At 58.6% G+C, this 13122-nt stretch overlaps 1 protein-coding gene across 1 annotated transcript in view; it reads right to left on the bottom strand.

Moving 5' to 3' along the window:
• NBEAL2 (neurobeachin like 2) overlaps window positions 1-13122 on the bottom strand; it is a 30907-nt gene that overhangs the window by 8225 nt on the left and 9560 nt on the right. Inside the window, 27 exon segments of the mRNA XM_054192957.1 lie at window positions 954-1103; window positions 1321-1626; window positions 1717-1854; window positions 3934-4093; window positions 4181-4359; window positions 4438-5106; window positions 5378-5463; window positions 5642-5801; window positions 5893-6051; window positions 6187-6340; window positions 6899-7001; window positions 7077-7236; window positions 7332-7465; window positions 8017-8188; window positions 8647-8739; window positions 8849-8931; window positions 9031-9308; window positions 9310-9365; window positions 9450-9569; window positions 9669-9801; window positions 9889-10460; window positions 11187-11285; window positions 11422-11505; window positions 11607-11690; window positions 11909-12015; window positions 12088-12373; window positions 12934-13019. Of these exon segments, the coding sequence (XP_054048932.1) occupies window positions 954-1103; window positions 1321-1626; window positions 1717-1854; window positions 3934-4093; window positions 4181-4359; window positions 4438-5106; window positions 5378-5463; window positions 5642-5801; window positions 5893-6051; window positions 6187-6340; window positions 6899-7001; window positions 7077-7236; window positions 7332-7465; window positions 8017-8188; window positions 8647-8739; window positions 8849-8931; window positions 9031-9308; window positions 9310-9365; window positions 9450-9569; window positions 9669-9801; window positions 9889-10460; window positions 11187-11285; window positions 11422-11505; window positions 11607-11690; window positions 11909-12015; window positions 12088-12373; window positions 12934-13019 (4811 nt within the window).

Below are 13122 nucleotides of genomic sequence, written 5' to 3'. Positions count from 1 at the left end.
ACATCCTAGGGTTGAGGATCACATCCCCAGAATGATGTCCCTGGGATGAGGAGCCCATCCCAAGGATGATGTCCCCAGAGTGAGGAGGATCTCCCCAGGATGACATCCCCATCATGAAGAGCACATCTCCAGGATTAATGTCCCCAGGGTGAGGAGCATCTCCCTGGGGTGACATCCTAGGGGTGAGGATCACATGCCCAGAATGATGTCCCTGTGATGATGTTCCTGGGATGAGGAGCCCATCCCAAGGATGATGTCCCCAGAGTGAGGAGGATCTCCCCAGGATGACATCCCCGTCATGAGGAGCACATCTCCAGGATTAATGTCCCCAGGGTGAGGAACATGTCCCTGGGGTGACGAGCACATCCCTAGGATGACATCCCCAAGATGATGAGCAAATCCCCAGGATGAGGAGCCCTTCCCCAGAATGACAACCCTGGGATGAAGAGTACATCCTTGGGATGATATCCCCAGAATGAGGAGAACATCCAGAGGGCAATGGCCCCAGGGTGGGGAGGATGTCCCCAGGATGACATCCCCAGGATGAAGAACAAATCCCTAGGATTAATGTTCCCAAAGTGAGGAGTATGTCCCTGGGGCGAGGAGCACGTCCCTAGGATGACATCCTTGGGATGAGGAGCACATCCCCAGGATGATGTCCCTGGGTGATGTCCCTGGGGTGAGGAGCATGTAACCAGGGCGAGGAGGACATCCCTGGGATGAAAAGCACATCCCCAGAATGATGTCCCCAGGATGAGGAGCATGTGTCCCCAGGCTGAGGGTCTCTCCAGGGTGAACAGCACATCCCCAGGGTTAATGTCCTCAGGGAGAGGAGCACGTCCCTAGGATGACATCCCTGGAGCGAGGAGCACATCCTTGGGGTGAGAAGCTTGTCCCCAGGATGCGGAGCATATCCCCAGGGTGATGTCCCCAGGGCTAGGAGAAGGCAGTACCTGGAACATCTTGCGGCTGGCCGCCTTCTCCTGCTCCCGCCGCTGAGAGCTGCTCATCATGGCATCGTAGCAGGCATTCCAGAAATTGGACATGTGGTCGTGGCTCTTGGCGAAGGTGTCCATCTCAAACTGGGCCATGGTGGGCTGCACCTACCGAGAGAACCAGGATGAGAGAAGAAGCATTTGCAGGGCTTGGCACCCACCAACCACCATCCAGGCTATGAGCATCCCCTGCCCTGGAGGTCACCCCTGCAGGCTGTCCCAACCTGGTGGTGACATGGGGACCCCACCACAGGACAGACCCATCTCTAAGCCTGGGAAGGTGTTCCCCCAACAGTGGTGCCACCCCATGCCCCGCGGCACCCACGTGCTTCTCGATGAAGCCCCTCCACTCCGGGGTGGTGCAGAAGAGCTGGAAGTCCTCGTAGAAAGTGGGGCTGCCATTGGTGGGGGGCAGCGAAGGCAGGAACAGCTGCAGCTGTAGGGTCTCATAGCACTGGTCCATGAGCGTCCGGACGATGGGCACCAACCAGGAGAAGGTCTCCGACTTGGCTTCCAGCGAGCGTCGCAGTGGGGTCTCCAGTTTGCCCAGCAAGTAGCAAGCCTCATCCTTTTTGGGGGCTGAGGCGGTCTGCAGCAGGCTGTGGAGCTTCACGTACGCCAGCGAGTGCAGCTGGGGGGGGACATGGGACATCAGATGGGGCCACCTGCCCTGCCCCAAGGGCTGGAATCTCACCCTGAGCCCCAAGAAAGGATGACCCACCTGGGGGTCCTGCAGCATGATGTAGCCCACGAGGATGCGTAGACCCGTCTGGGCCATCTCCTTGAGGTCGGAGGTGCCATTGGCCAGGTGGTACCAGACTCCCAGCTTGTCCAGCAGACTGCTCACCCCCTCGTAGATCTGGGCGGGGGGGAGCACAGTGAGTCTCCCATCCAGCCATGTACCCCCTCACCTCTCCGGCCAGGCGGGTGCAAAGCCACCAGGTCTGTCCCCATCACCCACCCAGCCTTGGCTTTGCTTGATGTGGTCTTGGGCTATGGGTGGGGGTCAGGATGAGGGTTGAGGGACAAGGTAGAGCCCCAACTCGTGACCCTAATGATGAACCAGTCAGGGCTTGGCATGAGGGTTAGGGGTTGGGGCTGAGGGTATGGGGTTATGGGATTGGGGTCAGGGTTGGGGTTTACAGCAAGGATGTAGGGTTAAGGTTTAGGATTAGGATTTAGGAGGTACGGTTAGGTTTATAAATATGAGTTGAGGTTAGGGTTTAGGGTATGGGATTAGGATTTAGGTTTACAGTCAGGGTGTAGGGTTGAGGGTTGGGATGTTGGGATTGGGATTAGGGCTAGGGTGTAGAATTGGGGTCAGGGCTGAGGTTTATGGCAAGGATTTAGGGTAACGGTTTAGGATTCGGATTTAGGAGGTACGGTTATGAGTTAAGGTTAGGTTTTGGAGTTTTGGTTTACAGCAAGGGTGTAGGGTTAGGGCTAAGGATCAAGATTAGGGTGAAGGGTTGGGGTTTATGACAAGGATGTAGGGTTAAGGTTCAGGATCAGGATTTAGGAGGCATGGACAGATTTACAGGTTATGAGTTGAGGTTATGGTTTAGGGTTAAGGCTTAGGGTGTAGGGCCAGGGGGTTGGAGTTATGGTATGGGTGTAGGGTTGGGTTAAATTTAGAATCATAGAATCATAGGGTTGGAAGGGACCTCTGGAGATCATCTGTCCAACCCCCTACCAGAGCAGGGCCACCCACAGCAGGTGGCACAGGAACGCGTCCAGGCGGGTTTGGGATGTCTCCAGAGATGGAGACTCCCCCACCTCTCTGGGCAGCCTGTGCCAGGGCTCTGCCACCCTCACAGGAAAGAAGTTCCTCCTCATGTTGAGGTGGAACTTCCTATGGTCAAGTTTGTGCCCGTTACCCCTTGTCCTGTCCCTGGGCACCACTGAGAAGAGCCTGGCCCCATCCTCCTGACACCCACCCTTGAGGTATTTATAAGTGTTGATAAGGCCCCCCCTCAGCCGTCTTTTTGCCAGACTGAAAAGCCCCAAATCCCTCAGCCTTTCTTCGTAAGAGAGGTGCTCCAGTCCCCTCATCATTATTAGGGTTAGGGAATTAGGGTTATTAGGGTAGGAATCAGAGGTTAGGGTTTAGGATCAGGCTTAGGGTCTACAGCAAGAGTGTAGGGTCAGGGCTAAGAGCAAGGGTTAGGGTTGGATTTACAGGTCATGAGTTTGGGATAGGGGTTAGGGTCAGATCTTAACAGATAGGGCGAGAGCATAGGGTTAGATTTAGAGTAAGGTTTTAGGGTTAGGGTCAGGGTTGAGGTTTACGACAAGGATGTAGGGTTAAGGTTTAGGATTTGGATTTAGGAGGTACGGTTAGATTACAGGTTACGAGTTAAGGTTAGAGTTTGGGGTTTTGTTTTACAGCAAGAGTGTAGGGTTAGAGTTAAGGGTCAAGATTAGGGTGAAGGGTTGGGGCTTATGACAAGGACGTAGGGGGTTAAGGTTTAGTATTTGGATTATGAACGTACGGCTAGATTATAGGTGATGAGTTAGAGTTATGGTTTAGGGTTAGGGCTTTGGGTATAGGGCCAGGGGGTTGTAGGATGCAGGGTTAAGGTTAAATTCAGGATTAGGGGTTAGGGTTTAGGATCAGGGTCAGGGTTTAGAGCAAGGGTACAGGATTGGGCTTCACAGCAAGAGTGCAGGATTGGGGTTAAGGCTGAGGGCTAGAGCTGGGGTTCATGGCAAGGGTGTAGGGCTAGGGCTAAGGGTTAGGTTTAGGGTTGGATTTACTAGTTATGGGTTAGTGTTAGGGTTTAGGATTGAGGCACAGGTTATTTTCTACAGTTAGGTTCAAGGGCTGCAGGTAGGGGCAGGGTTGAGGGTTAGGGCTAACACCAGGGTCCCCGGGTTAGCACTAAGGGCTTCAGAGCTCGGGTTTGGGATCAGGACCCCCTGCTCGTGCCCCATCCACCTTCTCGCTCCACAGGGCCTGGTTGTTGTGTCCCTCGGAGAACAAGAAGTCCTGGAGCAGCCGCAGCAGCTTGAGGGCGTTGTGGGTGAGACCGGGCAGGGTGGTCGGCCCCGACTCCTTCAGGTCCGTCAGCGCCGACTCCAGCATCATCTCCAGCAGGCTGCGGGAGAGCAGGTGGGCTCCGTAGGGTGGTCCTCCCTTGGGGTGCACCCCACCAGACCCCGCTCCAGACCTGAGCGGGACTTACCTGCGCTTGATCTCATCGGGGGGACGCACTAGCTCGCACGCTGTCCCCAGCTTGGTGAGGACAGAGAAGACCTGCCCACGTTCCCTCCACGCCACGTCATCCCAGCCCTCCACCCCACGCCAGGTCACCGAAAAGACGATGTTGGTCAAGAGGTTGCACAGCTCCTCCTCGGGTGTTTGCTGCCAACGGGGAGGAAGGGTGAGAGGTCCAATGTCCAGCATAGCCCAGGGTGGTGGGCACGATAGTTTGGGGCTCACCTGGGGGTTGCTGGTGTTGGAAACGTTGTCACTGGGCAGCGCGTCCTGGTAGCTGCTCTCATCTAGGACGTTTGAGAGGCTGGAGCTCTTGCGTGCTCGCATTCCTGGGAAGGGCTTGAAGCTCTCCAGGGGTGAGGGGGTGTCGGGGCCACTGGCGGGGGTCTGCGTGCCACTCTCGGCTGTGGCGATGGAGCTAGTGCTGGCCAGGTCGAGCCCCAGGTCGAAGGGTGAGGTGGAGAAGGGTGAGAGAGGGTGGTAGACGCCATCAAAGGGAGGTCCATCACCAGGGTTGGAGGACGAGCGGCTGGCCCGGTCGGAGGAGTCGAAAGACTTGAAGTTGTAAGAGTGGAAGGACTTGGTGCGGCCGCTTGGGGAGATGGAGTGGTCAGAGAAGCCCTCGGAGAGCTCCTGGTCTGAGGCCTCATAGCCCAGCGGCAGGAAGACATCCAGCTCCTGCAGCTCGGCCGGCGGAGGGCTCGTCCCCTCTTTGCCGGGGGGGTCCGAGAGGTTGAGGAGCTCCAGGCAGCCCCCGTTGCCTGCAATGCTGAGGCTGTGCTGGCGGGACTCGTAGGACTCTTTGACGTAGAGCTTGGTGAGTGTGTCCTGCCAGCCGGCCAACCTGGCCAGCTGCTTCACCATGTCCTGCTGCGCGTAGATCAAGTGGAAGAGCTGCAAGAGAAAGTGAGGGGGGAGACCTGATGATGTTTGCCCCAACTCCTCGTAGCCTCTTGGGGGGTTGGCCCCTCCAAAGGGCAGGAAGCCCTGTTCTGAGCACCCCAGATCTTCCATAACCATCATGGGGTGCTGGGGCTGCTTGACTTCCATGCTGGCACACCACCATCCCCATGGCCCCTGCGTTTGGGTATGGCTGGGTGCCCAGGGAACTCAACCCCAGGGTGACAACTAAGTCACAGCTCCTTCTGCCCACAGCCCTGCTCACCTTGCGGCAGATATCGAGCCGGACGGTCAGCTCAGCCCGGTGGGACAGGTAAACCACGGCCACCAAGTCCTTGTAGTTGGGAGGGTCTATGGACAAGGAAGGAGAGCACAATGGTGGGACAGGTCCTGTGGTCCCCAAAAGCCACCAAAGACCCTCAGGCCCAAGACATGCTGAGCCTCATGGGAAGCCACCAGTGATGACCCCATGGCACATGTTTGGGATGGGTGGCCAGGGCAGGCCTGATTTCTGCAGGGCACATGGTACCTGCTCCGAGGACCTGCTCTGAGAGGCAGCGGAAGAGCAGCATGGAGCCGGGGATGTCACTGAGGCAGGCGATGAGCCCCTGGTACCCAATGTCCTTCAGCTTCAGGCGGTTCTTGCTGCGCTCAGGGACCTTCTCGTACTTCAGCATCTTATAGAGGACCTGGTGAGACAGAGAAAGGTGGCCACCCTGCTGCGGCAAAGCCCCTGGCTGCTGGGGATGGCAAGAAGTTGGTGCTGGGGACCTGTCTTACCTTGAATACCCTCTCCCGCACTTCATCCGAGAACTTCTTCTGCACCAGCAGCGAGAAGAGGACCTCCACGTGGCCTGGCTCAAAGAGGAAGGCAAAGAGCTGCTCCTGGGCAGGCGAGCCCTTCAGCAAGCTGTGGATCACCTCCAGCGCCCCGCAGACCTGCAGGACACAGGGCTGGTTGTCCACTGCCCTCCACGTGCCCCACCAGGACCTCAGCGGCTTCTCCCTACCCATTGCTGGGCCAGCTCATGGCACACCGAGGTGTTTGGGGACCTGGGTGGCTCAGTGCCGTACCTGCTGCTCATCCTGTGCCCCCGCTAGGTAGCTCAGCAAGCTCTGCATCTCCTCCCCGGAGAAGCTCCTGCAGAAGAAGTCCTTCACCAGACTGAAGAGAGATGTCTGCACTGTCTTGATGTCATCGGTGGCCATGGTCTTCTCCCTGGAGGTGCTGATGGACAGATGTGCATGGGCATTCCCTTCAGGGATGCGCACAGCCACCCTCCTGCCCCGTGTCCCCCATTGATGGCATGATCCCAAAGCCCACCATGGAGCCTAAGGAGCTCCAGGGCAGCCCGGTGTGGACATCCCTTCTGGCCAACCCTGCCCCGCTGGGAAATGTCTGACCCACGCATTTGGGTCTCTGCATGGTGCGAACATCCCCAGTGCCACAGGGGTGCAGAAATGCATGGGGTCAGACAAGAAGAGGGTATCAGCTTGTGTCAGAAACCACCATGCTCTTGGTTGCTGCTGGAGAGATGCTGGGGGTGGATCTGGGGGCTGGCCAGTTGCAGGTGTGGATGGAGGCTTGGGGATGGGGCATGGCCATGGGGAGTGGAAGGTCATGCACCCACCACCATGCTCCCACACCAGGAGATTATCCCATGAGGTGCTTGCAGGAGGGATATTGCCCCAAGAAAAGGGTGTCTACCCCAAAACTGCAGCTCTGAGGGGTGAAGCCCACCACCACGTCAGCGTTCAGGGGTCCAGGATACAAGCGGCGGCTCACCCGTAGTACGTCCGGATGGAGTCGAGGATGTACTGCACCCCGTACTTCTTGCGGATGCGTTGCTTGTGGTCCTTGATGACGTTGGCCAGATACTGGATGTGACCTGCAGGGAGAAGGTGTGAGCAGCCATGGAAGCCGGTTGGGATGGAGAACAACCCCAAGCACCCCCAGTTCCCACCTAAGCGGACGGCAAAGTCGCTGTTGCTCCAGATGCGGAAATCGAAGAGGAGATGCTGGTAGAGGAGATGCAGCAGGAACCCGCTGCCCTCAGAGGCCACCTGCTCCATGAGGATCTGTGAGGCCATCAACGTGCTCATGTCCAGCAGTTGACCAGAGACCTGCCATGGGCGAGAGGGGAGACTTGCAGCCCTGGCGTCCCCCTTGGGGAACGGGCCTAGGGACTGTGGGATGGAACCTTTGTAGCACCTCACACCTTCTGCAGCAGCGCCCCGATGATGGCCGGCCCATGGCACTGCACCAGGCTCTCCTGGTTCACTGGGTGATTCTGGATGAAGTTCTTCACCAGCAGCAGGAAGGCGGCCACGCTGTTCCTCTCCAGCCTGCTCTCTGCAAGACACAGGGCAGAGCCCCACCAGTAGCTGTGAGCCCTGCGCCCACCCAAACATCTTCCTACAGTGCCGCCTGCATCTGCCTGCAACGGGCATCCTGGAGACCCCACCGTAAAAGTTCTCTGCAAATTTTTCAGCCCATTCCCCGACTTCCCCCAAATTTAAGTGAGTGGAAACTTCCGTTCCTCTGAGCTGCTTGGAAGTAAGCGGCTGGGTATCAGCAGAAAGCCTATTTCACCTATGCAGGAGAAGGCTCCTGCATGAACCCAGCCCTACTATAAGGCACCAGAGACTCCACGCAAAAGCAGGCTGGAGGTAAGCAGGCTGGAGACACCCCCATCTTCCCAGAACTGCTTGTTTATGACTAATTGGGTCATAACAACATTACAAGATGTCAAAGGTTTCTCTGTTACCCCATAACTCTTGGTGCCCCAGGCAAGACCTCTCCAGCCCACAGTAGACACCAGCTTGCTCCAGGCAGCACCCACATGGCAGCGGGGTTACCTCCAGTCACCCAAGCAGCCACTCCACGTCCCCCGAGGTCCTCACCTGAGGACTTGCCCAGCGGGATGAGCATGCCCTGGGCGTTCCTGGAGGATGTCAGCTCTGGTCCCACCAGGTCGTTGGTCTCCTGCTCATCCTCGGGCTCCTCCTTCTTGGACACCACTTGCTCGAGCAGGGGCAGTAGCACACCCATTCCACCCACGCAGTTGACCACGTCCTACCAGAGGGAGGCGAGAGGCTTTGCTTGGTGCTGTGTGGTGACAGCAGCGTAGAGGAGGAGGTTGCACGTGCACCTGGGGTCCATTCTGCCTACTCCTGGGCTCAGCCCAAGCCGGGGAGAGCCAGGCCTTGTGGCTAGCAAAGACTGGGGTGTGCCCCAACCCAACCTACAGCACGAACCTAAAACAGGTCCCCTTCTCCTGCACCACTCATGGTGCCCACCTTGGGCACTGAGGACCTATGGGGCATGCAGGTCCTTGGTGGACCCATGGGTCATGAAGGTCCTTGGTGGATCCAATACCATGTAGCAGAGTCCCTGTAGGGTCTAGGAGAACCACCATGGCCATCCAACACTCCTTGGGGGTCCTGACCCTGCCCTGTACCCCAGGAATGACCCAGCTACCTCCATGCCGTGGGGTGGATGGACCAGTACAAGCCACCCTGTGACCAGTGTACCTTGATGTCCCAGTTGACCACCTTGTGCCCTGTCAGCCTCCCGTCCAAACCGTGGCTGGGAGAGAGGTCCAAGCAGATGTTGTTCCTGCAGGCCTAGAAGAGAGCACCATGGGAGTATCCTCATGCTCCTGGAGATGTCACCTACAGCAGAGGGACCACCAGTGCTTGCTGTCCCTGTCCCCGGGGGGGTGGCTCTCCTCACCTGTGGGGTGTAGTACAGCAAGAGCTTGCTGCTGAGCTCCGCCAAGTCACCTTCCAGTGTAAACGGTGATGTGACATTTGGACCTGGGGGAAGAGGACTGGGGTGAGCTGGGGCATGGTAGAGGAGACCCCGGTTGCCACTAGCACCCCTGAATATGTCTCCTGTGTCCCATCCTGACGTACCTGCGCAGAAGAGCGCCTTGACCTGGGCTTGCTGCAGAGCCTCACAGAAGATGGCCACGGAGCCCAGGTGACCTTCCAGGGAGGTGGGGCTGCCCCACTCGGTGTCCTGGCTGCCAGCTGCGGTGGTGGCCACCACCCCCTCGGTAGGGGGCTGAGTGGGGGTCCAGGAGTGGGGTCCCAGAGCGGCGGGGACCGACTGGGAGCGGCCGAGTGCGGGGCGCGGGGGGGAAGACCATCTCCGGTCTGTGGGATGCCGGCGGGTGGCTGGTGGTGGTGGTGGCAGTGGTGGTGGTGGTCCGGTGGCCCGCAGAGCCGATGCAGCAGGAGGTGAAGGACTGGAAGGGAGAAGCAGTTGTGCTTGGCCCCCAGCCCCATGCCATGGGGAGGGGAGGGGATGGGTGCCGGGAGAAGTCCCCCACCTCGTGGAGGGAGGGGAAGCGGAGCTGCGCCGTCTTCCGCAGGTGCCCATCGGTGTAGATGCTGACGATGTTCTGGCCAAAGGGCCGGCGGCCGGCGACATGGACAATGTCAACACAGTGCTGGAGGGACAGAGAGGAGGTGTCAGGCGTCCTGGTGTCCTTGTTGCCCCCCCACCCCCCCGCGATGGGGATGGGGACAAGGATGGGGGTGATGCTCACCCAAGCCGAGTCGTTGAAGGCAAACTCCGTCAATGCCACCGTCATGTAGTCCTTCTTGGTACAGACGGCCACCACCAACACGCCGCCGGCGGTGAAGAACGCCTCAAAGCCCGTCCCGCCGGCCGTGAAGAAGCTGGTGGAGGAGAAGCATGGTGAAGATGGTGGTGCTGCCCCTCCTCATCCTCACTGCAGCCCCCCAGGTCCCTCCACTGAGCATCACCTATAGAGCTGCCTCCTCTTCGGCCTCACCAGTGGCTCGGGCTCCTCCTCGCTCAGGCACAACCATGCGTGGAAGGCGAAGGCACCGCCGGGCCACTTCTGGACAGCAGGCACCATGATCCCCGCCATGCCGGGCGTCAGGTCGAAGCACTGCAGCGCCCGGGGAGGGCCCTCGACCCGCGCCATCCCCGAGAGCGCCCGGATGACGGGCGCCGCGTAGGGATGCGGTCCCCGGCCCCGCTCGTGCCGCAACAGCCGCAGTAGCTGCCGCAGCTCCCCGGGGCGGATGGAGAGGCTGCCCAACGCCCGCAGCAGCTCCAGTAGATTTTCCGAGCAGGCAACCGGCAGCGCCGGTTCGGTGGCCAGGGCACCCAGCAGGGAGCCCACCATGCCTGCCTTGACGCAGGTGAGGCGGCTGGGCAAGGAGGCTTCGCAGAGCCGCCGCAGCTGGCCCGAGAGGAAGACCTGCAGCTCCTGGCACTCCAACGCTGGCAGCCAGGCCAGCAGGATGAGCAGGGGCTGTTCGTTGCAGATGGGGCGCACCGGGAAGGAGCTGTGGTCGCCTTCCACTGCCTGCCGAAACACAAGAGCCGGTCGGTGCAGGCCTGACCCCCTGGAGAAGGACAGATCCTCCCCCTGGACACCCTGGGCTGGTGGTAGAGACCCTGTGCACCAAGAGATTTGGAGACTCCTGTGGATCAAGCCTATCAGAGACCCACGTGAATCAAAAGTCTTGGAGACCTCCATGCATCAAGCATCTTGGAGGTCCCTGTGCATCAACAGTTTTGGAGCGCCCGTGCAACAAGCCCCTTGGAGACTTCCATGGATCAAGAGTCTTGGAGACCCTCATGCATCAAAAGTCTTGAAGACCCCTGTGCACCAACCCTATTGGAGACCCTCGTGCATCAAGCACCTTGGAGACCCTCGTGCATCAAGCACCTTGGAAAACCCTCACGCATCAAGCATTTCAGAGACCCTTGTGCATCAAGCATCTTGGAGAACCCTCAGACATCAAGCATTTTGGAAACCCCTGTGCATCAAGCATTTTGGAGGTGTTGGCACATCCAGCAGTACCAGAGCAAGTACTACCACAACAGAAAGGGCTCAAAATTCCCCAAAGCTGAGCATGAATTCAAGCTAAACATGGCCCCAGGACCCCTCAGGAGGAAGCTGATGGGAAACTAGCAGAGTGGAGAGGACTTGCGGGGTAAGGAAGGGGGCTGCCACGGTCTGAGTTCCACCATGAACCACCAGCACCTAGGGCTTTGCTCGGCGTGGAGGAGAAGTGGGCATGCTCACCATGTTGAGGAGCTCCTGGAGCAGGCGTTGGGTGGGCTGGCCCTGGCTCCTCAAGACCTCGTAGAGGTGGGCATAGCCGATGCGCTCCTTGAACACCTCCTGCAAGCACCCAGGCACATGGGACCCTTCACTGAGCCCCACCACGTGCTGCTTTCCCCCCAGCCCACCTCACAGCGTGAAAACCCCGAAACTCAGCCATTTTTGGGGTGTCCCCCCACCCTCGTCCACCGCCAACCTTGGCTGAGGGTGAGTTGCTCATGATGGCAGTGAGCACCCCGATGGCGTGGACCGCGATGGCATCAGAGCTGCTGTCGAAGACCTACGGAGACATGGAGGTGGTGGGTCTGCTGAGCCGTGGGGTTGGGGGGCCACAATCCACCACTCCTGGTGGTTTGGTTATGGGGTGGCCCCACACGATACCTGCTGGAGCCCATCTCTGTCTGGTGGCTGCGTGGGGACCTCGTCCTGGGCTTCACCTGTCTCCCGCGAGCTGCCGAGGTAGAGCTGTGGGACACGGGGTGGGCATCAGCCCTGGGGAACAGCACCCAGTATGGGTGGGGGAAAGGGAAGGGGGTTACGGAGGGTCCCCACCCCATGGAAGCTTCTGCAGCGCAGCCACTCTGTCCCAGCATCATTTAGAGCCAGGAAGGGTGAGGATGGAGATGAGGGTGCCCAACCCAGATCACCAAGGAGGGGGGACACCAACGTGGCGACTCCGGTACCTTGCTGTTTTGGAGGAGCCGGATGATGTGCTCGAAGCAGTTGTTGCTGAGAAAGACGGCTTGTAGGACCGGCCGGTCCTCACAGCTCAGCATGGCCGGGATGGCATCTACGGTGAGGTGGAGATGGCTCAGCACCCACCCCACGTCCCCAACCCCACCCCATGTCCCCAACCACCTACCCAGCATGAGGACACGGAGAGCGATGAGGCCACCGGCCGCTTCCGGTGCCAAGGAAGCTGCCGGCAGGTCCGAATTGAGCACCCTGAAGTAACCATCCAGGAGGACACGCAAGGGCACAGGGCCGGCGCCGGGACTGCTGCCGTGGAGCACGTGGACCACGGCCACCACGCCGCGTAACGCCAACTCCAGCAAACCGGGGACCGGGGGGTTCTCCCCGCCTCCCCGTCGCAGCACCCCCAGCAGCACCTCCACCGCCGCCGGCGTGATGGCCCGCAGCGCGTTGGGCTGTCGGGAGGATGCGGGGGAAGGCGGGGGGAAGATGGGTTTTTATGTCGCTTATCGCCATACGAAATCCTTTATTTAAGCTATTAACGCTCAGCCCGACGGCTCCGGCGCTGGCGGGGGCCCGGGGAAGGGGGCGGGGGGGTGTTTACCCATCTCACCGCACCCTGCTCCTGGGCGTGTGCAAATTAATTTAAGGGTAAATTATTGCAGCTATTAATTAAATTCTGATTTTTAAGCGTTGCGTTAACTAAAACCTATTTCTGCTCAAATTTATTCCGCCAAGAAGTTCTCATCTGCTACCCCGGAGCCCAACTGGTGCAGTTTCAGCTCAACCCAATTTAAGCCCAAATTTCAGCTCGATTTAATTTTTTTTTTTTTTTTTAAGGTAAAACCCAGCGAATTTAGGGCTGGGATTTTAAATGGGATTTTTAAAGGCTTTTGGAAAACGAAGCCGTTTAATTTCAGCGTTTCTCTCGCTTGGAATAAATAAAAGGTCGGGGTTTATCACTCGGATAATCGAGGATCCCAAGTCCTTCCCTCCATCCCTTTCCCAAGTCTACCTTGGATCCGGAGAGGATGGCCCCAAAAAGATGGATAAGCCGGAGCTGGAGCGTTTCGGGGAGCTGCCCTCCGGCTTGGAAACTCTCTGTGAGGATGAAGAAGGAAAGATTAATTTTGGGGAGGAAGCAGCAAAAAAATATAGGGGGGAAAAAAACCAAAAAATCCCTTTTTTTACCCAAATTAAGCCC

The sequence above is a fragment of the Rissa tridactyla genome, chromosome 2, assembly GCF_028500815.1.
Source record: "Rissa tridactyla isolate bRisTri1 chromosome 2, bRisTri1.patW.cur.20221130, whole genome shotgun sequence".
Lineage (NCBI taxonomy): Eukaryota > Metazoa > Chordata > Aves > Charadriiformes > Laridae > Rissa > Rissa tridactyla.
The sequence above is the reverse complement of the archived record's forward strand: the minus strand, read 5'-3'. Positions and strand labels throughout refer to the sequence as shown.